The sequence below is a fragment of the Polistes dominula genome, unplaced genomic scaffold, assembly GCF_049000335.1.
Source record: "Polistes dominula isolate Pdom_NZ unplaced genomic scaffold, Pdom_raw_medaka contig_15, whole genome shotgun sequence".
Taxonomy (NCBI): Eukaryota; Metazoa; Arthropoda; class Insecta; order Hymenoptera; family Vespidae; genus Polistes; species Polistes dominula.
In genome coordinates, this window is record NW_028300915.1 from 8,947,960 (window position 1) to 8,973,659 (window position 25,700).

General features: G+C 37.0%; 2 protein-coding genes and 1 long non-coding RNA gene across 7 annotated transcripts in view; 1 reads left to right on the forward strand and 2 right to left on the reverse strand.

Annotated features, from left to right (window-relative positions):
• Positions 1-25,700, forward strand: part of sfl (N-deacetylase and N-sulfotransferase sfl) — a 500,037-nt gene that overhangs the window by 31,362 nt on the left and 442,975 nt on the right. The gene's annotated exons all lie outside the window — the stretch shown is intronic.
• Positions 22,492-24,952, reverse strand: LOC149033246 (uncharacterized). The gene has a single exon (XM_089170191.1). It carries the CDS (start codon positions 24,340-24,342, stop codon positions 22,843-22,845), a length of 1,500 nt encoding a protein of 499 aa, XP_089026317.1. The 5' UTR covers positions 24,343-24,952; the 3' UTR covers positions 22,492-22,842.
• LOC107073408 (uncharacterized) overlaps positions 25,088-25,700 on the reverse strand; it is a 35,035-nt gene continuing 34,422 nt past the window's right edge. The window contains exon 3 of the long non-coding RNA XR_016175879.1: positions 25,088-25,634. This is a non-coding gene — a long non-coding RNA (uncharacterized LOC107073408). The remainder of the gene's footprint in view (positions 25,635-25,700) is intronic.

Below are 25,700 nucleotides of genomic sequence, written 5' to 3' on the forward strand. Positions count from 1 at the left end.
TCAAAATACGTCGTTGTTCTCCGCACATCATCCACTATCACGCTATAGAAAAATAAAATATAAATTCATTAAAAAAAATCAAGGTTATCTAAAGAACCTCTGCACACCTCCACCCACGCAAAACATATTTACACTACCTTATGTATGTCTTCATGCTATATAAGTTTTGTATATAACATTTTTCTATATTACAACAAATAACAGAAATACTTAGGTGCTAATAGTTGGTGGACCACCCTGCATATATTATCCTTCTATCCGTGTACGTCTAACCACATATGTGTACATGTGTAAGGTATCGCATACTTGGATCTGGTTACTTATATAGGTAAAATGCCAGCAGGTTGGCGTCACAAGATTCCCCGGCTTGTCTGCTGTTACAATATTGCCTCTTCTTTGGCTTTAGGCCAGCTCTTACTGGTTGAGAGAACAGAGGAGAAAAAGATGGAAGAGTAGGTTTTGGAGAAAGAAAATAAAAGAAAGAGCGAATCCTTTTATCTAACCAGAGAGATAACTTTCGTGGTCGTATCTAAGCTTCCTTTTAATCTGTGAGTCCTTCACTGGTTTTCTTTCTTATTTCTTACGTTTTCTATCTCGATATCACGTTAAACATCTACCTCATCTTCATCCTCGTCGTCTCCGTCGTCTTATTATATCTTACCCTATGTCACGTTCTTCAATCTTCGTCTGTCAGTTGTGGGATTTTCAGTCTCGAAAGTTTAGCACCGAATGACGATGATAAAAAGAGAGATTATTTGATAGTTGAAGGTCTCATCTACCTTATACCAATTCGAATGTACGAATATAATATACACGTATATATGTTCAGGTGTCTCATAGATAAGGGCTATATGCTATCATTGAATGATATCGAAAGGGTAGATCACGAGAAGATCAGGAAAAGGTCTGCATATTCAAATTTTCCTTGGCTCGATTGATTTCTGGCTTGGTAAGTTCATGTAATAGGGGAAAGGGATATATGTATAGATATTGGTACTGATATGTATATATCTAACAGTAGGCGTTGGAAATTCACAAGTGTAATCGAAAAAAATCCGAGATGTTATCGAATCCTCGATCATGTCCTCATAGATCGGTTTTCAAGTACACATAGTACAAATGTAGTACAATCAAGGGCTTTTGTGAATAATGATTGCTGTGAAAAAAAAACTTGTTTTTGTGTTTGTTATTTTATACTATATTAATTCACGTTTCCTTTTGTAAACGATAAGTCGTATTAGGTTACGGCCTCCTTCATTTGTGTTATTCTCTTTCTTCTAACAATTGGAAAACCATTGGCGGTGGCTAGGGCGATAACCGTTGACGGTTGTTTATGAAAAACCGTTAATGGTTACCAAGGAGAGGACCCTTAACGGTAACAATTAAAAACGGTGGGAGACCGATCTTTTCCGATTTTGGCCCCCACCTCCAGTGGATGCTGAAGGCCAATAAGATTAAAATTTTCCCTGCCCCTCTTCAAAAGGGTGTAGGATACTTTTTGTATAAATACGTGTAGATAAATTAAGTTAAGCGGTTCTCTGATTCTCTGTCTGATAAGTTGTTATCTGCGTCTGTAATTCTTTGTATATTCGTATTTCTATCAGTTATTAGTTATATGTTATTTTTCTGTGCTTATTATTATTTACTTTAATATATATTCTTGTTAATATTATATTATATACATTCATCATCTCTTTTTAATTTCTTATTTCATTTTCTATAACACACCACATTTTTAAACTTACCAATCTCTACACTCTGCGTCGATTTTTAAATATTTCTCGGAGTTCCTTTCGCGCATTTTTTCTTTTTTTCTCAATTGTTTTTTTATATTTTTTGTTAATTTTTCCCTTTAAATTAAGGAAAATTGCAGCGGGTTCGGCAAGGTTTTTATATTATATTATTTAAACACAATGTTTCAATATTACTTTATTCATACTCTATAAATGATATAACATTTATACTTAATAATATATTAATAATGGAACTTTCTCTTAATACGTCCGCGCTTATCGATTGATCTTTATCGACTAATCTATATCCCCGGATACGCTTCATATCCCTCTTTTGTTTTAACCTATTAGTCATCATTAGTCTTTGGGCGCGCATATTTGAATCTTACATTAAGAGTAGATGAAATTGTGGATTACTTTCTATTCTTTTTTTAACATTTTTATTTACAACAAATTTTTAAATATTATAGAATAGTCAGTAAAGAATCGTGAATGAGAAAGTTTGAAAAAAATGTTAAATAGCATGCCGCGAAATTTTGTGGGTGGTACTGAAGATGATGCGAAAGGGTAGTTGAAGTGTTCGCACGCACTATATGTTATGCTGACGCGAATCCGTTTTAAACTAACGTACAATTTTTAAGTTGCAATTATACGCGCGTTTTGTACGGAAAGTCTTACGACGGTAATTGATACAGTGTTAGTGGTTTTGTAGTATACTAAAGGTAATTCTTCAGTCAACAATGAATTTATTACTTAAGTCTTTGGCGACTATGTTACAATTGGCTTATGTGAACTGTATAAATGTATGATGTTTAATGTATAACGAGTAGAATGTATAATGAACAAAGTATATAATAGACCTTAACGGACTGTTGCGTAATGCGCAATGTGTTGGCGCGATCAAATTTTTGAACAGGATACACAGAAGCGGGACCTACCGGCGCCGGTTCTTTCGACGCATGCGCTAGCACAAGTGGACACAACGCTACTTCTTTAAGACAAGGCTTTCCCGTGCAGCTTGATTTCCCTCTACAACCCTATGCTCGTCGGCGGACCATGGAGAGTGACCCGACGGTTATTGGCCAATCAATTTGGGGAAGGAAGTACACAAGACTATCCGTTCCCTATAAAGGGCCACGGAAAATCGTCAATGCATTCAGTCAGTCAGCAACGCTTCTTGAGTCACATACAACCAAGCATCAAGAGCAAGGAAAACTCATCGGCACCCGACAAAGCACCCTAGCCACACCTCATCCAGTCACAAGCAACGCAATCATCAGGCAGCTCAGCATCGGGGCGATAGTTTACAAACAACAACGCAACAGCGTACTATATAACAAACAATAAAGGAACAATTCAATTCACATTAATTCACATTCCTCCACAATCCCTTAAAACCTTTTCCTTTTACGATAAATAAAGAACATCGTACTGATCAAGGCACCTGTACGCAACATGGACTTTAACGGACAGAGGGTTCTTACTTGATTTTACATGTTTTTATATCTAAATTAGTTACACCCCTTTGGAGAGGGAAGGAACTAAATGCAACTTATTAACCAATAGTAGGAGGGTCCACCCACCAGAGTGACTCGATAGGAGAGTTTATGTTTTTGGGAAGGATTATAGTGGGGGGTTTCTAAGAATATAAGGAATTACTTTATGAATAGTACCCTTCCCATCTGTTTTGTCTCATGTTATTTAAGTATTGTATACCACTCGAAGAACCCGACACCGCACGTGCTTTCGTCGCACCAATATGTTTATATGATTGTTGAGATGGTTTGGGGATTTATGGCTCCCCAGAATTTCCTAATCTTTAAGTAAACGATACCTTATACCTATTGCCTATCGTATTCTATAATATTTTATTTCATAGGCTTATCGCAGGATTTTGCTCAACAGAAATTGAATATTAAGAAAGTAACTAAATATAAGTTTATCGTCTACAAAGGATTTGTGATACCGAACATGTAGTAAGAGGATTTTTCTCTCGTACAAAGTATTTCTCGTAAAGAAAAAATTTCTCGATAGTTCAGAACACTCCTAAAATACAGTTCAAATTCGTTCGCAGTTGGATATTCGGTCGGTCGGTCAGTCGGTTGAGAGAAAGAAAGAGAGCGAGAGAGAGAGAGAGAGAGAGAGAGAATACTAAGCACAATTCACTACAGAAATAAGCGAGTTTCTGGAATGAACGCTGATACTTTTTCAGATAGGAAATTACCATTGATGCTTTCGCGAGAAATTAATAGATTGAAAAGATAGATAGATGGATACTACGACAACAAATGTACGATACGAGTACGCACACTAGTTTATTCGTGCGAAAACTCTTTATTAAATTCCACGATTTCCCTGAGTACTTTGAAATGGTTGTGAGCAAACAGTAATATAAATTTTCATTCTTAACAAATATTCAAGATGTATACATATCATACATACAAATAAATGCATGTATATAACTCCAAGCTCGTACGCATAGAATTCTTACCCACCTTCTCGTGGAAAACATACGAACGATCTCGTAAACAGCTCGGATACGCTGAAACGTGGAACAAGCCGCAAGCTATGCGCGAAACGGAAGGAAATCTCTCTCTTTCTCTCTTTTTCCTTCTCACACTTTTAAATTTTTCAGCATAAATGGGCTTAACAAAGTGTCGCCTGTATTTACGTTTACCGCGCGTTTGTACACGATGGACCAACAGTGAGATAACCACGAATCGTTACTCTTGTCTCGTAATTTCTACTGCGAATCCGCTGAATTCTGTATCCTATTTGAATTCAGACACGAAAAACAGCAAATGATAAATTATTACTTAAAAAGAAAAGAAATGTAAATATATATAATAATAATCATATTTTCCTTCGTTAAGAATAAAGTATTTTATCGGATATACGGTAAGATAAATGAAATACACAGACGTTAATACTTATCAAATAAAAAAATGTAAATACAAAGAGAAAGAGAGAGAAAGAGAGAGAGAGAGAGAGAGAGAGAGAGAGAGAGAGAGAAGAAATAAAAAGGGGCGGAGAATAAGAGATAAGAAAAAGAAGAAGGGAAAACGAAGGTTGTCCCTAGAGTTGGCTTTCCGAGTTAACCGATACAGTACGTCGTTCAGAGTAGGAGTGGGAGGAACAGCGAGGGGGTGGTAAAGAGGGTGGTCTGTTGCAACCAACTTGAAAATCGTTCGAGTGGACCGACGACCCAACTGCCTGACCAAGTCCGCGGTCGTTCATTGGACATTATATTTCTCGTATTATATAAAGACATATACATATACCAATACACACATATAAAAAAATCTGAAAAAAAGGAGAAAGAATGAAAATCTGAAAAAATAGAGAAAAAGAGATGAGTACATACATGCGTAGACATGTGTAACTACACGACAGGATGGTCTTCTCTTGGTAGTGGGTGTTACAAGTGGGTGGGTATCGTTGTTTACGTCTCAGTGGACACACCGTGCTACTGTCTGTTCTAACCAATAACGTTGCCAACTCGTTAGGAACGAATGGTTGGTCGGTTGGTGCACAGGCTCTGTGCCACGGGGGTCAGAAGACAATAGAACCAACCCCTTTCGATGCTCGTCCCATCTCTTTCCACTCTTCTTTTCACTTCGCCATCGACTCTTTATGTGTGTCTCTGTTTGTCTCTCTCTCTCTCTTATTCTTTCTCTCTTTTTCTATTTCTCTCTCTCTTTCTCTCTTTGGCTATGACTGTGCTTCTCTAGCTCTCTTTTCTCTTATCGGGTGAACCTCGATTACTTCGATACCCCGTAATTAATCTCGAGTGTTCGAAAGATGCCTGCCAGGATTCGTTGTAACCCAAAAAAAGGAGAAAAAAAGGAGGAAACTTTTTCGACGAGAGAGAAGAAAGGAGAAGAGAAGAGAAAAGAAGAGAGAGTCGCGTGTTTGGGTTTGTTATAGCGTATTCGAGAGGTACGCGAAAGGACAATTGCCCGTACAGATGGAAGGGTTCTAGATGGACCACTTCAAGGGTAGTGACTCACAATGCCACTAGCATGATTGTTGTATTTATTAAAGCAAAGATTCGACTTAGGTGCGTTAATGATTCAACAGCAGAATTGTTATTGATAAAACAAAACAAAAAGAAAGGGAAAAAGTAGAAGAAATTAAAAAAGTGGAAAAATGAATATTTAATTTTTCTGATCGTTTTCGTATGATGTATCATCTTTTCTCGTGTAAGTTATAAGGTCCAAAAAGACGAAAAAGATGATCGTTTCTTTCTTATCTTTTACACCGATAAGCATGGCGACAACTCAAAGAACGATCGTTGTAAGGAAGCTCATGTTGAAAGTTTTCCTTCGGTTTGGCGTCACCGTAAACGACTGAACGTGACGCCTTGGTAAGAACATTGCTAAACTTCTGCCTTTTCGTTCAGCAAGCCCTTCATGGTAGGTATTAGACTTCGTGACTGTTACCTTCCTTCGCGGAAAGAAAGAAGAAAACGATAGATCGATCGTAGTTTTCTCCCTAACTTACGTACGAACGAACGACATTCGAGAGAGAAACGAACCTTTCCATCCTCTGACCTTTCTTCTTGTCTTCTTTCGCAAATCACCATTGACGTTAGGACAATTTTCTCCTAGTAGAATCTCACGACGTTATTTCATAGACGTTAACATGAGGAATATATGGTGTATATATATAGGTATGCGATAAAGATAATGATATCGATGTAGAACAATCTATCTCGGATAGATACATAAATAGAAAAATAGATAGATAAGAGAATTCTTTATCGTTAGACTATACTACATTCCAACAAAAATTCCAGCATCTAGAACGTTTTAGATTTTCCCAAGATTCGATAGAGTTATCGTATTCCAAGGATTTACATATTTAAATATTAAATGAACGCAAATAATATGCAGATCGAATACGGTAAAATGCTTGGTAGAAAAGAGAGAGAGAGAGAGAGAGAGAGAGAGAGAGAGATAAAAGCGCGTATGATGAAAATAAGGTTCCAACAATACATCACTGTGGAAAAACATACTGCATGTATAGTTATATACATGTATATAGGTATACATATATATATGTATATACATATATACATGTTTTCAAGCGGGCTAACCAGTGATTTATGTTCGGTCCCATTAAAAGTGCGGCATAAAATCTTTGATAATTGATCGCGCCTTACAAAGCTTTGTCTTAAAGCATTCATTTGTCTCCTTCCTGCCCAACAACCAGCATTCTCTTCCTCCTTCTTCTCCTCCTCCTCATCTTTTCCTTTTATAACTACGCTGATTTCGTTTGAACATCAAACACGATCTAAATCGAGTTCTGCGTACGCAGTCGTTGATCCGTAAGTAATAGATGGTCCAGGATTTATGATCCGCGTCGATGTTTTTCCTTCACGTTCGAGCTCAGCTGTTCGAAAAATACGCCCTGGTGCTAGGATCAGCAGGGTGTTAGGAAAAACCGTGGAATAATTTTCCCCCTCCCTTCCAATGTATTTTTTTTCTCGCTCATAGTTCGTCCTCGATGTCGTAAAAAGAATAAGAAGATAAAGAAGAAAAGTATGTAAAGAAAGAAAAAGAAGAAAAGGAAGAAAAGTATGTAAAGAAAGAAAAAGAAGAAAAGGAAGAAAAGTATGTAAAGAAAGAAAAAGAAGAAAAGGAAGAAAAGTATGTAAAGAAAGAAAAAGAAGAAGAAGAAGAAGAAGAAGAAGAAGACGACGACGACGACGACGACGATGATGATGATGATGATGATGATGATGATAGTGACGAAAGGACGAAAGGCCAAAGCTTTCTAAATGGTTTAGATAGACTGTTTGGTGTGATACGACAAAATGACCCTTAGAAGTTTGATACGAGATCCTCTTTGGGAGACGGAAAGACGTTGTAAGCATTGTCACCATAGTTTTATGATGGATGAACGAAAATGGAATGCCGTGGGGTTCTTCCAGTCTTGGCATTCAAGGCCTCCCCCTTGATTCTGCGGCTACGAGCTGTCTCTTCGTCTACAGGCCTGTGTACGATCCTTTTAAAAGTGGGCGGTTGAGGATAAACTGCAGTAATTTGTCACTTTGCCACCGTGTCTCTGTTACGACGCACCTGAACACACTCGAAGTTTCTTGTAAAAAGCAAATCGCTATGTATGCGTGTACGTGTATACTAAACGATACTAAGTTATGTCGAATCTGTCATTCCCTTTTTTTTCGTCGCATGCTAATTTTGAGATATGATATTCACTCGAGGGTAGGTAGTGGCGTTAGAAAGAAAACAAAAAAAAAGATTAAAAAAATAAATATTTCAAGAAGAAAGAGAGGGAATATCAAAACCTATCCATCAAAAAATTTTAGGATAACTATTTTTTTTTTGTCTTTTCTTTATTCTTTATAGACTATTTTCACCATCCCTTTTTTCTTTATTTGACAAATAACTACTTGGTCGTATGTTTGGATGTTCGAATGGAACGTCACTAAATTTATCTATCATCTTTAAAAGAACAGATAGATAGAAGGTATACGATGACCTGTCAGCTATCATGCTATTTCGTTTACTTTATTCGCGAGGAAAATGTAACCTACGTGGATTTCTAGACTCCTCACTGACTATATTGATCCACGATCTTTTCAGTAAATCTTCGAATCGATCTATGACGAGATAGAAAGTACCATCCAATGGATAAAAGAATTGAAACCATTTTTGACTCCCTCTTCTTCTTTTCTTTCTCTCTCTCTCTCTCTCTCTCTCTCTCTCTCTCTCTCCCTTACTTTTGTATGTTCTTTAGGTTTCATGACACTGTCGGATTTTCTAACTTATATATACTCAACCTCTAAATAACATCCACGTACACTATCCCAATGCATTCACGAGACTGACAATAAAAGAAAGAAACGAAAGCCAGACACCGTAGATGGTTATCATCCTTTCTTTTCAAGCTTTACCCAATTTCATCTATCGATTTGTCCATTCGTTCAACCTCAATAAGATATACTTAAGTACAAATGTTATTTCACAAATATAGCAAGGATGGAAATAACAGTACCCACACACATTAGTCTTTCTCTTATCATTTAGTATGAATTAACAGATGCCAATTTCTCATGTTTTCAAGTCATATCTTACCACATTAAATCTTAAATTATTCTGATCAAATATGGAAACTAGATATAACTTAAATAACCATTAAGTTTTTCCATGCACTAGACTGAAACTTTTGAAAATTTTTTATCGATTATAAATGAAAAATATTATTAAAAATTGATGTTAACGATCCATTATTTTGTACGTAATTTTACTCCTTTCTTTTTTTTAATACTAAATCTCTTTTATTTTTTAATTGTTTAATAAAATAAGAAGCCACGAAAGTTATGATACTGTGTGTTTCGACCAAAGGATTCTTCAATGAAAATTCCTCTGATCATTAATTGTATGCTATGAAGTGGAGAATACTGGATTAGGTTAAGGTGTAAAATAAAACACGTGGTTGAGCCAAACAAAGAAACAATGCCTTTTTTTATTGGCTCGTCAGGGAAAAGCCTTGCGGCATAAAAACCCTGGATGATGTTTAATTATAAAAATGAGAGTCCACCACGTGGTATTACCATGCGGGAAAATACCGTCAATATAAAATGTATATATGTAATGGAAAGATCTCACCTCTCGCTCGCTTCGCTTACTAACTTAGCTTAACTCTTTTGATTCCGATATGTATTCACAGGCTTCCTATAATGGACTGTAAGAATGTCCTTTTGTACTGTCCCAGCAGGGCGTACGGACTGGGGGTAAGAAGTGGGGAGGCGAGAGGTGGGGGTGACTAGAGGGGCGCTTCGGTAGTTACTAGTAGTTGATCGATGCTCTCAATGAGTATCGATCTAGACCTTTAATCGATGGAGGTGGATGCGCGCGAATTTTGAATACTGCTAATTACCGTACGATCCTTTCGGATCGTACACTGTGGTATCAAGGACTAATGTTATCATGATAAAATTGTTCCTTTGTTGCGGACTATCTGAGCATCAAGAAGGTCCTATAAAATAAACGCAGGAGCTAGGTTATAAGGTTGGTTGGTTGATAACATTTATGCGTGATCTGAAGCGGACCCTTTGCTGTAAGATAACTCGCCAATTACCACCAACCGGAATTCATAAGCACCCCTGCGTGTCCGAAGCCAAGCCATTGCAGGCAATGTTAGTTTATAGTGAACTGACCAGTGGTAGTAGAGCCATAGTTAAAGAGGATGAGAGAAAGAGAGAGAAAGAGAGAGAAAGGGAGAGAGAGAGAATGAGAGAGAGTATGAGAGAAACTACGTCGATGTAACCATCGTAAAGTGTAGGACGGTCAGTTTGCCAAGCCAATGCCACGATCAAACGCTGCAATTAAGTAGGCACACCCTTGGCGTATCTCCCTTGCGGAATCTATGTTGGATAAATGCCTATACTACTAAGAGCGTTCACCTATTCGCCAAGCATGAAAATACAATCCTGAAAGCTTAAGAGTGAGAGAGAGACTAATACAAAAGAGAGAGAGAGAGAGAGAGAGAGAGAGAGAGAAGGAACCTTATTCCCCAATCGAAGTTCAACATTGATCAATATTGTATGTAGTGGTTCATTACCATCGAAGAACTATTTTAGTAAAGTAACTAAAAAAGTATAATTAGTTTCTTAATTAGATGCGATATCTCCTTTAGCTTCTATTTATATCGTATCGAGATTATTTTATATTGATCAAAACTGCAACATGTTTGTCTTGTCATATTTTTTAAATTTTCATTTTGATAAAGTATACTCTTAAGATAGATAATACTTAAATAGCGATCATCAAAATTTTATTGCTACGTTAACATAATCAGAAAAAGGGGAAAAGTTAATAATCGATAACTTATATTCTCTGTATAATCGAATAAACGGGGGTGCTTTACTGTAATACTCAATGCCTATTGGGGTTCTTTCCCCTTGTTTTTGCTATTTTTTGCCCTTCGTTTTCCTCTTGTTGTCACGATTCACTACTTCCTACACCAATTTGTCTGCTGCGGAGTGAGATTGGTATGAAAATGAGAGAGAAACTAAGAAAAGATAGTGAGAGAAAGACAAGGGGTAAAAATAAGGATAAAATCATGAGATGGAGAAAGAGAAAGACAGAGGCAAGACTACGAAAGAGAGGTAGGGGAAGGGGTACAAAAAGAGGGCGAAAATGGAATGGTGGTAGTGATTTGTGAGTTAAAGTCGTTAATGGCGAGAGGAGGGGTTGTAAGGTCGACGGAGGTTGGAAGTGGATTCAAGCAACTTTCTCTCCTCCCTTCCCCAGGATAGGACAGTCGTTTGTCATCGCTGAATAATCGCGAAGGACTGGATGGGCGGCGACGGACGAGGAAAAGCTCGGTGTGAGAGAGTAAAAAAGGAGAGTGGAAGGAGAGTCAAAGGAGAGGGATGAGAAAGGTAGTTTGAACCACTGGCAACCCAACGCTGTAGAGGCTGACGGTAGCGGTGCCGTTTAAAAGTACAATGGAGACTATTTACCCTCGACTCTCTTGTAGATGCCCTCTTTGCCCACTTCCCCTCTTTTCCTCATTCCTTTCCACGCTTTCCTTCTCTTTTTCCCCCTTTATCTTTCTCCTTAGCCAAGCCAAGAAAGTGCCTTGTAAGGGGCCAGAAACACACATCCCTAAGCGCATTTTGTCTATTGATGCAACTACGTCTTGGTGTAGTACTTGTTAAATGTAACTATTCCTTGGAAAGTATACAAGATAAGGGACGTTAATCTTCTAAATATACATAGAGAATAAGCTTTAACCCTTTCACTACTACGGGTGACTATAGTCACCCGCCACAAAACGACACCCGCACACGACGGGTGACTATAGTCACCCGTCACACGATGCCACCTATACGCGACGGGTGACTATAGTCATAGACTATAGTCACATAATTATGAACACAAATCATTTTGTTTCTAAAAGTAATGTCACAAAGTCGTTTTTGAGACAAAAGGCTCCGAATGCTAAAGACTGCGCGCGCTTAATGTTCCCACTTTCGGTACGGCGCTCCGTTCTAGACGAGGTACTTCGCGGCGAGGCCCACCGTAGCGAAAGGGTTAACCGAAGATCGTAGTATTAGTGATCATAGGGAATGCCGAAGAGACTGGGAATGGGGTTACGAGGAAAGTAAGTATAATGTTAATAATAATAATAATAATAATAATAATAATAATAATAATAATAATAATAATAATAATAATAATAATAATAATAATAATAATAATAAATGTAGATGACATAAAACTATATGCAGCAACAGGAACACAATTAAATACGCTTTTAAGAATCACAGAAAATTTCACATCTGACATAAAAATGCAATTCGGAATAGACAAATGTAAGACAACACATATCGAAAGAGGACAATGAATCACAGACGATACACAAAGAACATTACAGAACGAAACACTACAAAACTTAGAAAAACACGAAACATACAAATACCTCGGCTTTGAACAAAATACTAAGATAAACCATACAGAAATTAAAAAATACTTACAAAAACAATATAAACAAAGACTGACAAAAATACTTAAAACCAAACTAAATTCAAAAAATCTCGTCACTGCAATAACACATATGCAATATCAGTCCTTACATATTCCTTCGGAATCATCAATTGGTCAAACACAGACTTAGATGATACCAATAGAATAACGAGAACCCACCTGACAAAGTCACCAAAACTACACTCGAAATCATGTGTAGAAAGATTAACAATAAGTAGAGAAGAAGGTGGAAGGGGGATAACGGACATAAAAGCATTACACAATAGACAAATAAAAAAACTACGCAAATACTTCCACACAAAAGAAACAAACTACATGAAGCAGTAACGAAAGCCGACAAAAATTACACACCACTAAACCTATCGACAAGCAACACAGCCATAGATAACTATAACGACGTAGACCATACACAAAGCAAAATAAACGCATGAGCCACAAAACAATTACACGGAAAACACTACTACACCTCTACAGACGAAAATATAAACAAAAACGACACATACGAATAGCTAAAAAAAAGAAAACCTCTCCCCAGAAACCGAAGGATTCCTAATCGCAATCCAAGATCAGGTAATCTCAATAAAAAACTACCTCAAATACATAATAAAAGATATAAACATACAAGATAATAAATGCCGGAAATGTAAAATAGTAGCCGAAACGATAGAACACATAACAGGGGGTTGTAAAATACTAGCAAACACCGAATACACGGAAAGACACAACACGGCAGCAAAAATCATATATAAAGCAATAGTGAACAAATACAAACTGGAGAACACTACAACACCATATTACAAATACAATTACCAACAACAATAATAGATAGCGAAAAGTATAAACTATACTGGGACACAACATTACACACAGACAAAACAGTTAATATACAACAGGCCTGACATCACATTTACAAACAAAGAAGACAAGACAACATACCTAATAGACATCTCAGTACCAAACGACATCAACATCACACAAAAATACAGAGAAAAAATAGAAAAATACACACCACTTGCATAAGAAATACACAGAATATGGAAACAAAAAAAGGTACACATCATCCTTTTCATCATATCAGCAACAGGCATTACACCGAATAATTTTAAATCACATCTCACACAACTACAACTAAACCCAAATATACACCAAGAAATACAAAAGGTGGTTATATTAAAAATATGCAACATAACCAGAGCATTCCTAAATTCAGGAGAATAAAGCTGTAAGACCTGGCAAGAGTCCTGTCTGATATGCTAATATGCTCGAGAAATCGGAGAGAAATAATAAAATAAAAAAATAAAAATAATAATAATAATAAGTCAACAAACGTCAGCGAATAAGAGCTTAAGGGTTCATTATGGTTTATACGCTAAAAAAAAGGCTATTTTCACGATTTTTTTTTAGGCTTAGTAGGATGCATATGCACATGAAAGTTATTGGGTATAATAAATACACTCTAGAAGTACGAGAAAAATTTTTTTTTAATTGTTTTTAACATATTTTGACATTCAAAATGGCTGACAAATGTAAACTCTTAAAAAGAAGGTATGCTGTTGGCGGGCATCGAAATTTGAGAACGGTTGATCTAAAACAAAAAAATTAAACGGTTTTAAATTCAGTATGACAATGGCTATCGGGTATGCTACAACTATCAATTTTTATGAAAACAAAAAAAAAATTTTTTGCAAAAAAAATATAGTAAAAATTAATATTTTGACTTGGTTGTAGCATGTGAGATAGCTATTCATGTGTAGAGTATGTGGTTAAAATTTCAGAAGGATCGGTTGAGTAGTTTCGGAGATATATCATGCCCGCCAACCGAAAAAACGTTGTTTCGAGAAAAACGCGTTTAAAGTTTCTTTTAACAAATTTTTAAAAAGTCTGACTTTACCTTATTCTGCGATGCCTGCACCATACAGTATGCATTCTGCTTCTTCAAAATACTCATTATCTTCCACTCTAGCCTTTTTTCGTTGTGTCCTGGCCTCTTTTAAAGATTCTCCGCTCAAACGATTGGCTGAGCGTACACGCGTGTTGTCGCGGTTACTACCGTAATTGACTGCGATAGGACCAAGTTTTATCCCCAAAACGTGTATTATTTTCAGTATTGGATCAAAACCTTCGTTGAATATACAAGCTGCCAATTTACAAGCTATTTCAACAATTTTTTTACCATTAAATAGGTGTTTAGGCACCATAGTTCAAACGCATTTGTTGAAGAACTCATTAATATTTTGAGTGTGGCCACCTAAACATCTTTCAAGTAATTCTGGTTTTGTCAGGTGAACATCAACCTTTTGTTTTTTGCTGCTATATTAATGCAGAGACATTTCCACTTACACAACCGCCAATGGTTTGTCTCCTCTATCTGTAATATCTCTATGTGTTTGGGTCGCAAAATAATATACTTAAACTGCTCGGATCGTTCTAAAATTTTTGTATGATAATTCTACATATGTCTATTTTCGAAAAATGCAAAAAAAAAATTGATTTTTTCAAAATAATAAACCAGAATGAACCCTTAAGGTGAATGAGAAAAGCGTGCATTGTAATTTTTCTTTATCAAGTAAAAATGATCGCGCGCGCGCGCGCGTAGACCTTTGTATGAATAAACTTAAAGATAAACAAAAAATTATGTCGATGGCTTCAGAAAATTAGTAATTGCGATGCTGTTGGAACGACTATAACGTTGGAATGATCTTGTTCTTGTTGGCACTAAATTACACTGTTAAATATTAGTAATTTGGTCTTATTGTTCTCGTGTTTACTCTTTCTCATAATTTATATAATTTTAAATGAAGTCTTACTTTTTTAAAGATCATTCGCGATCTTTCAAATTTCAGTCACCTCGAATGCTATAAACTTCAACCTTTTACAATTTACGATAAAAATGTTTATATACATGTACGCGTTTGATATTCTAAGAAATCTGTAGGAAGATAGAATACCATAACGTAACTCAAAGATTTTTAGGAAGATCGACAAGCTAATGATACCGATAGACATTACGTCGAGCCTAGACAAATGTTCAATTTACGACATTGGTAACCACAATGCAAAGTCCGATAAAGCGAGAACGTGACGTTCCATCCGTTGTAATTACTCAAGGCGAGGTGATCATCAACATTTGTGTTGGTAACATGGTACCGAGAACCGTCTGATTGATGCAACACATATATAGACGCATTTTGGTTGGCTTCACAACGTCTCTAATAATGCTTATGGCTCGAACGCATATCTACGATTCTAAGAACGTTCGCTTCTCTATATATATGCACAACTATATTATACACATATACTTACAAATGCATTTGCAGGTGTGTTCAGTTGTAATCATGTGAAATTTGATCTGACAATGATAGCTTTACTTACATGTAAAACTAATATCTTGTCAAGATTAAATGTACGATTATCTTCATTTCCCATTATCAGGCCTGTTAGAATATTCTTTTCGCTTTAAGCAACCATCCTTAGTTTTAGTACTTCATCGTTAACAGAACCTTCAGTTACACCTGTAATTCTTCGTTTTAGTAACAGAACGTTTTCTCTTCTTTCTTGTCTGCCGCCGTGTTCTATACTACCGAAACGTAAAAACCTTTGATAATACGTAGAACGTTGGTATTAAACGTGATATGTATGTAATGTTTATATATACATATATGCATGTAGAAATGTGGGTTGAAAATGAAACGAAATGATATACCTACACGATCTACAGTACTAAAATTCGTTCCACCGAGTATTATATGTATATAGAAACATGCTTGTTTAATTATTTTAGCAAACATATCGCTACGTCAGCATTAATCATGAAACGAATCGAAGCGTTAATTAACCTGCCGATAAAGTATTGTCAAGAGTATTTCAACTATCACAGATACGTATACTGAATTTCCATTGGTTTTTAGTAAACGACAAATGTTGTTTAAAATCACGAAAGTTATTACCTCCAGTACTCTTAAGATCGTCAGATATATATATATATATATAGATATACACGTCAATTAGATAATTATTATTAAAAACCTATCGCAGGGAAAAGTTGTTCATTTGAATTACATAATTTACTTTTTATAAAGACAATTCAAAAGAACATTGAATATTCATTTATTTGATGTTTTATCACGAAGATTCAATGAGAATGGTGATTTTTTAATTTTAATTTATGTTCTATCAATTTTATTTAGTATAGTATCAGTAGTTATCGTTTAATCCGTTATTTTTGGTTGTCTTGAAATGGGGCACCTTCGGATCGTTCATCTTTTCCTTTTCTAAGCTATTGCTCTCTCCACTGCAGATAATCTCGGTTGCATGACTGGAGGCTCGTCATAAAGCAGCCGCGCACGGTCATGGGGCGAACGTTCTAGTATCTGCCAAGTCTTACGGCTCGAGAAAGCATTTATGAAAGGGATGGTAGAAGCGTGATTCGGAAGCATATCCACCATCCTTCACCATCCACCCTAACCCAACCCACCCCTGACGCAAACCTAACGGCGGAAGAGGTATTTTCCTCGAGTGTTCGCAATATCAGTGGGTGCTCATCCAACCTGTGTCCTCTTTCTTCTCTCTTTCAGATGCAATCTGTCTGTCTCTTCATACCCGTCACAGAATTCGCGCTAGCGAAACAATTTTTATTATATGTTTTCTCTCTCTTCAATTTATTTATATTCATATTTTCAAGTTTTAATAATGTTCCTTCGAAAAAGTTTCGAACAAATATATCCGTTACCTTGTAATATTTGCATTCCTTTAGTGTATACACAGACTATATCGAAAATCCTGCTACAAACCCGAAAATGGTTGATTTTACAGAAATGTTGAATGTACCATCTGTTACTAAATTTTCTACGAAGTTCTATCTAGTACAGTACACATACAGTAAATGAATTGACTGTCGAAAAATATTTTTTACGGTATATTAGTATACATTTAATTCAAATGAATCGTGTTTTATACGTTGGATAATACGTTGCTTTGATAAAATATGTTTTCATTTAAAAGTCAGGTATAATTAGAATAAGTTATTATTGCTTTCCGAGAATGGCGATTTTGAAGTAAAGTAAAGTATTGGATCGGTACATTTACAGTTGGGCCAATATAGAATTTTGCGTCATTGGATGTTTATCGGGATGTGAAAAACATCCTTTTTACGATTCGATGTTCGAATGAACGATAGGAGTTTTTTCTTATTACATTCGTGTTTTACAAATCATACGGGAAACTCATGGTTGCATGCAAATGAATTGTAGGTAGGTAGATAGGTTGGTAAATAGGTAATTCCAAATGTGAAAACGTATAAAATCATTCCTTTCTTCTATTGTAGAGAGAATATATGGAAAGGTTGTTAGGTTCCATGGAGCTCACGTGGAGCCTAATTGGAATAGTCGCATTTACGTTCGCGTGTTTCTTTGTACCCTGCATACATGTACGTATTTGCCAAAACAAAAAAAAAAGGAAAGAAAAACTATTTGGACATATAAGGCAATGAGTGAGAAGGTTGGTCACGCGAGCATGCAACAAACGATTCAGCCCCTTTCGTTGAATATCTTTATCTGGCCTTTTAGCAACATCGTTTTATCGTCGTACGAACATACCTTAAAAGGTAAGTAATTTCAAACTTAATCGAGCCCCAAGCGAGCATTTCAAGACGCGAACTATGCAAATGAATTACAACAGCTCATTCGAACAAGATGATTAATGAATTTGTCTTTAACTATAAATCATTTCATCGCGACAAATCTTCTTAAATGACAGTAATTAAAACTTATTCTATAGTACAGTCAGACATATCGTGACTCTTAACTCTAAGTACTCGGAATTTTTTAATTTATTTAGGTAGACGACCTAATTGATAGACGTTTGATGATAGGGTTACTTTTTTAAATAACTTACGAAAGAAGTTTACGTCAGGAAATAGCCTATATTCTAAGCAAAAGAACACATATGTATGTATTTATGCGTATATATTTGCAGTAGAACTAATAATTGACTAGCGCACAATTATTATCCAACGCATATTATGATATATTTACCTCACGGCTTGGTAATCGCATTAGCATTATGATCAGATAACAACGACGGTCAGGATCGTAATTAGACGATGGTCACGGATTCACCTCTATGGTAGGATAACAATCGACCAACGTAAACTGAAGAAAAGGCTTTTCAATTTGAACGGCATGGAAAGGTTTGTTAAAGAGCAAAAAAAGAAAAAGAAAGTATATTCTTTCTATTTCTTTTTCCAAACAGATTGACTTTTTTTTCATCTCCCTTTTTTCAATCAGCATAGGCACTCGACTCTTTCAAGCACAATACAGCCCCTTTTATTGGAACGGCGCTCACTTAAATAGGCTCGGGGTTCGCGATAAGGATCGCAGGTGAAGTAAAATAAATTACATTCGTAATGCCGAATGGCCATGGCTGCTACCCTAGTAGTTGTGTGCCGCTCACGTCATTGTGTTCCTTTTTCCCTGTCACCCCATCACCGACTCGACGGAAATAGCAGCAAGCAACCGGGACAGTTAGGTTGCTATCCAGAAACGAAACGAGGAGAGATATTTTCTTCACTCGGTGTTTTTTCATTGCTGCTTCAGCCTGCGGTACCAATTTCAACCACCCTCTTCATTCCTTGATCTCCGAACGAATCACGAAGGGTTCTTGGTTATATTATATTAGACTACAGGCCCGACCTAAAAAATCGATGGGTCATATGATCCCGTAGGAAACCTATATTGGACGATATAAGGGCATAAAATAATAATTTTTAGCACTATGCCGTTACTTGTAAGCTGTCCAACTGAGTGCAGGTGAGAATTAAAAAGCACAAAATAACCGGGTGCTTTTTTATCAAATGATTTTGTACGGCATTCTTACCACCTATAGACCAATCGAAAATAATGAGAAAACACGTAGTGCCGTTAAAAAATAGTAAGCCACAAAGTCAGAAAAAATTTTTGATTTTCTGACAAAATCTCGGGTCTATTACATCATTTGATTATGAACGGCGTGGGTTTCATACAATTTAAATACCTATTCTAATTTATTATTCCGCAATGCCATGCAAAAATCATGCAACAAGGTAGAGAAATCAAGGGTTAAAATCCACCTTTTTTCACGGGTCTGGGGGATGATCTGAAACTACATAAAATTAATTTATTTTGAAAGTATTTTATGTATAGATAACATTTTTCCACATGCCGTACATTTTTTTTGGCCAAAGGGTCTGTAGGAGGAAAAAAACTTCCGAAAAATCCATGTAAAAAAATGTACTTTTGGGTGATATTTAGTATGACATTTTTTTGTACGGCATTTAGATAGTTTATTTTTGTTTAATGCAGTCGTCTATAAAAAATCAATGCCGTACAAATCTGATAGTTCATATTCATAAAAAGTAATAAAAATAATAAATATATATGTAAGATTTATTTAAATTTAAAAAAAATAAGTATTTATTATAATAGAATAAATGTTTAATATAATAATAAAGAGATAGAAAAGATAAGAAAAGCAAGTAATAATAGTTGACACACTCGAATTACACTTCTTTCACTCACAGATAGTAGCACCGAATCAAGAAGGCGAAGACCGCATTCTTCGCCGCGCTTATATACACATTCACCCCACCAATGGTCCCAATCACTTCCGTCAATCATTCTCGAAATCTCCAGACTATTCCCGACCGATTAAACAAAAGACCTTTTCCCGATTTCCGGTTCGGGAATATTCGAGAGACTTCGGGGTGCACGCTCGCTTTTCTTTCTTACTGGACACACTACACTCATATCCATATCGCTGCGCGCACACACACTCATACCGATATCGCTGCGCGCACACACACTCATACCGATATCGCTGCATACTCTCACACATCTTTCACATTCATCAATTGTTTTCACGCACACCATACACTCTCACTCTTCGTCTTTCTCTCACTCTCACACTCGGCCGTTCTGACAAACATATCTGTCCTCAGATATACGATCGGCTTTAACTATCTTCGATAAATATTTCTTCTTCCTCTTGAGCCCATGGCTTCATCGAATCGGCCGCAGTCGATGTTGTGTATGGACCTTCGTGTTCTCCCACTTTTCGCACCATATAGCGATCGCCCCTTAATACTGTGATTACCTCGTATGGTCCCAAATATTTTGGGTGTAATTTCAATCCCGGTCCAAATTGTGTTCGTCGTATCGCAACCAGATCTCCTTCTTTATATCGCGTTGCGACAGTTCTTTTTTTATTAAATGATCTACGATTTTCCATTTGTGCCCTAAGGATGGCTTCTTTCGCACGTCTGCGACACTCCTCCCGTTGTTCTTCAAACATCTGTCTCCATTCGTCTTCTATCATTTCACGTATAGATGGATCCTCCTTCATCTTCATATCCGTACCAAACAGCAATTTAAATGGGGTGGTTTTTATACTCTTGTTAGGCGTAGCATTCAGATATAGCTGAGCCAAGTCAAGGTAGCGATACCAATCTTCCGGTTTTGGAGAAGACATTTCTGTTAATAGGGGTATAAGCGTGCGATTAACCCTTTCCACCTGCCCATTACCCCTCGGCATTCCGGTTGCGATCTTTATATGCTCAATGTTCTCCTCCCCGCAATACTTCTCGAAATCATTTGATGTGAAAGCGGTTCCTCTGTCCGAGATAATTCGTTTCGGATTTCCGAACACACTCGCCTGTTTTTGTAGATGACGTAACACCTCAGCTGAGTCCGTAGATTTAGTTGCATACAACCATACAAACTTCGAGAATCCATCTACCACTACGAATATGTACCTATAGTTCTTCCTGGTGGAGGGGATAGGTCCAAGGTGGTCGACGTGGAAAGTGTGGAGGGGAACCTCTCGCTTGTCGATTGGATGCAGCCAACCCTCCGCTCTTCCGCTCTTTCTTTCGGCCAAAATACACTTAACACAATTTCGCACTACTTTCTCCGCGACATTGCCTATTCCTTCGAACCAATAGTCTTTCTTTACTAACATTACAGTCTTATCTACCGCAAAATGTCCCTGTTCATGCGCTCGACAAAAAACTTGCGCCTGTAATGCCCTAGGTACTACCACCAGCATATCACCGTTTACATCTTTATACAATATTTCGTTTCTTATAATATAACCACTCAGTTTATTTTCCTTCACACTGTTAACTATGCCGCGCAGACTTTCGTCTTCGTGCTGCGCTCGCTTGAAGCTAGCTATGAGTCCACTTTCGTCCTCGCGAACAAACATTACCGTCGGCAAAGGATTGCGGCTCAACGCATCCGCATGCATCATCTGCCTGCTCGCCCGATGTTCAATCGTATACCGAAATTCTTCGAGAAGTAAAGCCCACCTCGCAACGCGAACGCACAAATCCTTTTTTCGCATAGTGAGTGTAAAAGCACGGCAATCTGTAACTATCTTAAATTCTATCCCTAGTAGATACACTCTAAACTTTCGCAACGACTTGATAATCGCGAGCACCTCTAGTTCATAACTAGGATACTTCTCTTCGGCAGGTGTGGTCTTTCCACTCGCGTAATATATCGGATGGAACATATTATCAGCGTTATCTCGCTGCATCAAAATAGAACCGTATCCCTTAGCGGACGCATCTGTATGCAACTCGGTTTCGGCGTTCACCCTATATAGGCGCAAAACCGGTTTACTACACAATATCTCTTTTAATTTTTTGAAGGATTCCTCTTCTTGGCTTCCGAATTTAAATTCTACTTCTTTCCGCAATAGGTTAGACAACGGTCTTGCAATTATCGAATATTGCGGTACAAACTTCCGAAAATACCCCGTTAAACCGAGAAAGCTTTGTACCCCCTTAAAATTAGTCGGTCTAGGGAATCTCGCGACCGCGGCCGTCTTAACAACAGAAGGTTGTATCCGACCGTCCTCAATTATGTGTCCTAGATATTCCACGCGTCTCTTCAAGAACTCGCATTTTTTCCAATTAATTATCAGTCCGAACTCGCTCGCCGTCTTTAAAACCAATTCTAAGTTAGTTATTCCGTCTTCGATGTCGTCGGAGGGTATAATTATATCATCTAAATAAGTTAATACCTTTTTTGAAGCTATCAATTCCCCAAATACCAGATTAATGAACTTTTGAAAAACAGAAGGTGAATTGCATAATCCAAACGGAACCTTTAAAAATTCATAATGACCATTCGGCACCACAAACGCTGTGTACTTTCGGCTGCCCTTATTTACTGACACATGGAAAAAACCATTCTCCAAATCTATTGTGGTGAACACGCGTGCGTTTTGTAAAGCGTCCAACTGATCCTCGATCAGCGGTAAGGGATATCGATCCTTTACAATCTTATCGTTTAGTTTACGATAATCGACACACAATCTTCCCGACCCGTCTTTCTTTCTTACTAATACAACCGGGCTAGCGTAATCAGAAAACGATGGTTGTATTATACCGTCGTCCAGCCACTTTCTTATCTCGGCGTCTACCTCGTCTTTCTCTTTCGGCGATAACCGTCTTGGGCGTGCATATACCGGCTCATCGTCTTTTAAAATGATATTCATTTCTAAGTTTACTTCACGGACTTTCTCTGGTCGATAATTTTCAATAATTGATTCTATTTTCTCTTTTTTTTCGCGCTTACAATATGTGACAGATCTATTTCGCTACAGTCATTCAATGCATTGATTTTAAAGATCTCGTGTACCTCGTTGTCTGTCTTCGCAACCTCGTTCGCGTCACTAATGGAAACTTTACCGGCGTCTATCGTTACACTCATCTTCCGCAAAAAATCATTGCCTATTAGTAAACTATGATCTAAAAGAGCATCGGAAACTACGTGAACTTTGATTGGATACATTTTCTTATCGATAATGATACTTGTTTCTATCACGCCATATGTTTTAATTAGGTCAGAGCCCACACCCCGAAAACGCAAAATCTCTTTATTTAATTTCGGTGTGCCTACCTTAAAATATTGTTCTGTCGTTATTAAACTTATGTCACTACCTGTGTCTATCAGCGCTGTAATTATATCGTTTCCCATTTGCACCTCTTTTACACACTTCCGTTTGGTTTCCATACTCACACCACACACTTTCTGCGACGCGTCCCGTTGCTTCTCGTTCTTTTGACAAGCTGTTAAAATATGTCCGAATTCGCCGCACTTAAAACACTTTGATCCTTTTTTCTTAAATGGACAACTCCGTCTCTGATGGTTCAACCCTCCGCAACTAAAGCAGCGTTCGCCGCTAGTCTTCTCCGACGGTGGTCTGCGTGACTGCTTCTCCTTCTCGTTGGTAACATGTGTCCCTTGCGTCTTTGTCGTCTTCGTCTTCGCCTTCATTTTTTCTTTCATCACTTCATATAATGCAATTTTCTTCTTTAATTCTTTGATCGTTGTAGCTCCGTACAGAATTGTTTTATTTATTTCTTCGTCTTGAATGCCGTCGATGATATATTGTATCGTAGATGTTTTATCGACACCTGCTTGAGCGGCAATTTCACACATCTCGTAAATGTACTCTTGATAGGTTTCATCTGCTTTTTTTTGTCGTCTTCTAAGTGTCTCATGTACCTTATATGTGTTTGTTACTTCCATGAATTCCTCTACTAATGCCCTCTTCAGTTGTTTCCACGACTTACAACACTTTTCATACCGCACGAAAGATTTCGCCGGTCCTCGTAATAATCGCTTACAATAGATAATTTTTTGCAAATTACCCCACTGGCATATTTCAGCCATCTCTTCAAACTCTCTTAACCAGCATTTAACGCTAGTTGTTCCGTCTCCACTAAATGTGTTGACCGACTCTTCAACGTCTTTAAAAGACAACATCTGCATTGCCCTTGCAGAAGTTTCTTTTTCGTAGATGATAGATTCCTCGTCTTCGGTATCATCATCCTCTGAATCCTCTTCATCATCATCGTCGTCTTGTTTTTTATTGTTAGCTGCTCGTAAGCGTTCCGCTAACTCCTTCTTTCTACCCTTTGAGCTTAAGCCCATTCTCTTCAAGCTGGCTTTCAGCTCCAGGTACTTTATCTGATCGACGTCTGGCTCTGCTGCCACAACAGTCGTATTAGATACATCTTCTTGTGATGTCCCCCTTGATTCCATGATGCACTAGACACTTTAACACTTCCAACTAATAATTACTTACACGCTCGTGAAATCGATTCTATCCCGGACGAGCCCCCAAAAATGTAAGATTTATTTAAATTTAAAAAAAATAAGTATTTATTATAATAGAATAAATGTTTAATATAATAATAAAGAGATAGAAAAGATAAGAAAAGCAAGTAATAATAGTTGACACACTCGAATTACACTTCTTTCACTCACAGATAGTAGCACCGAATCAAGAAGGCGAAGACCGCATTCTTCGCCGCGCTTATATACACATTCACCCCACCAATGGTCCCAATCACTTCCGTCAATCATTCTCGAAATCTCCAGACTATTCCCGACCGATTAAACAAAAGACCTTTTCCCGATTTCCGGTTCGGGAATATTCGAGAGACTTCGGGGTGCACGCTCGCTTTTCTTTCTTACTGGACACACTACACTCATATCCATATCGCTGCGCGCACACACACTCATACCGATATCGCTGCGCGCACACACACTCATACCGATATCGCTGCATACTCTCACACATCTTTCACATTCATCAATTGTTTTCACGCACACCATACACTCTCACTCTTCGTCTTTCTCTCACTCTCACATATATATATAATTTTCATCTTATGTTGTTTGCTTCGTAAAATGAACTCTCCTTTAAAATTAATATTAATCAAATAATAAATATTAATTATTAAATGAATGTTTTATTTAATAAAATACAAGTCTATTTTTTAATTTACATTTTTAATACGTACATATAGTGTTCAGGAGGGTAGTACGAACGCGAAGTATACATACAATATAATATATACGCATATTGTATATGTATGTGTATGTGTATATTAGATAAACATATTACAAAACCAAGCAATAAAAATGTTGTTGGTAGTGAAAGTGTATTAAATGCTGGTCATGTGATTAAGTGTGGGCAAGTACCAAGTCGTGATTGTAATATTATAAGTATTTTAGCTTTTTGTTTACAAACTTCACATATTAAAGGAAATCCGCATGAAATAACTGGTGGAATATTAAAAAATGGAATAATTTTTAATAATTGGAATGAGTTGTTCATACAAGGCTGGTTTAAGTGGTATTTTTAAATATGTTGTTGCAGTATTGCAATATCATTAGCTGTCACTAATTTAAGTGATCTTGTACGTATTCTTTCTTCTCGACAATCTATATGATCTACAGGACAAGCACATTCTTTGGATGATCCTAAAGGAAGATTTTGACTAGAAATATTTGTTTTTTTTTTAAATAAGTTCGAGTTGAATCAATAGCTATAACAATACACAAAAACAATATAGGCATGAGTATATTTATTGATTTAACAATTTATAATAACC

Coding starts and splice junctions, on each gene's coding strand:
- LOC149033246 (XM_089170191.1), bottom strand. CDS start 24,342: ATGGAATCAAGGGGGACATCACAAGAAGATGTATCTAATACGACTGTT.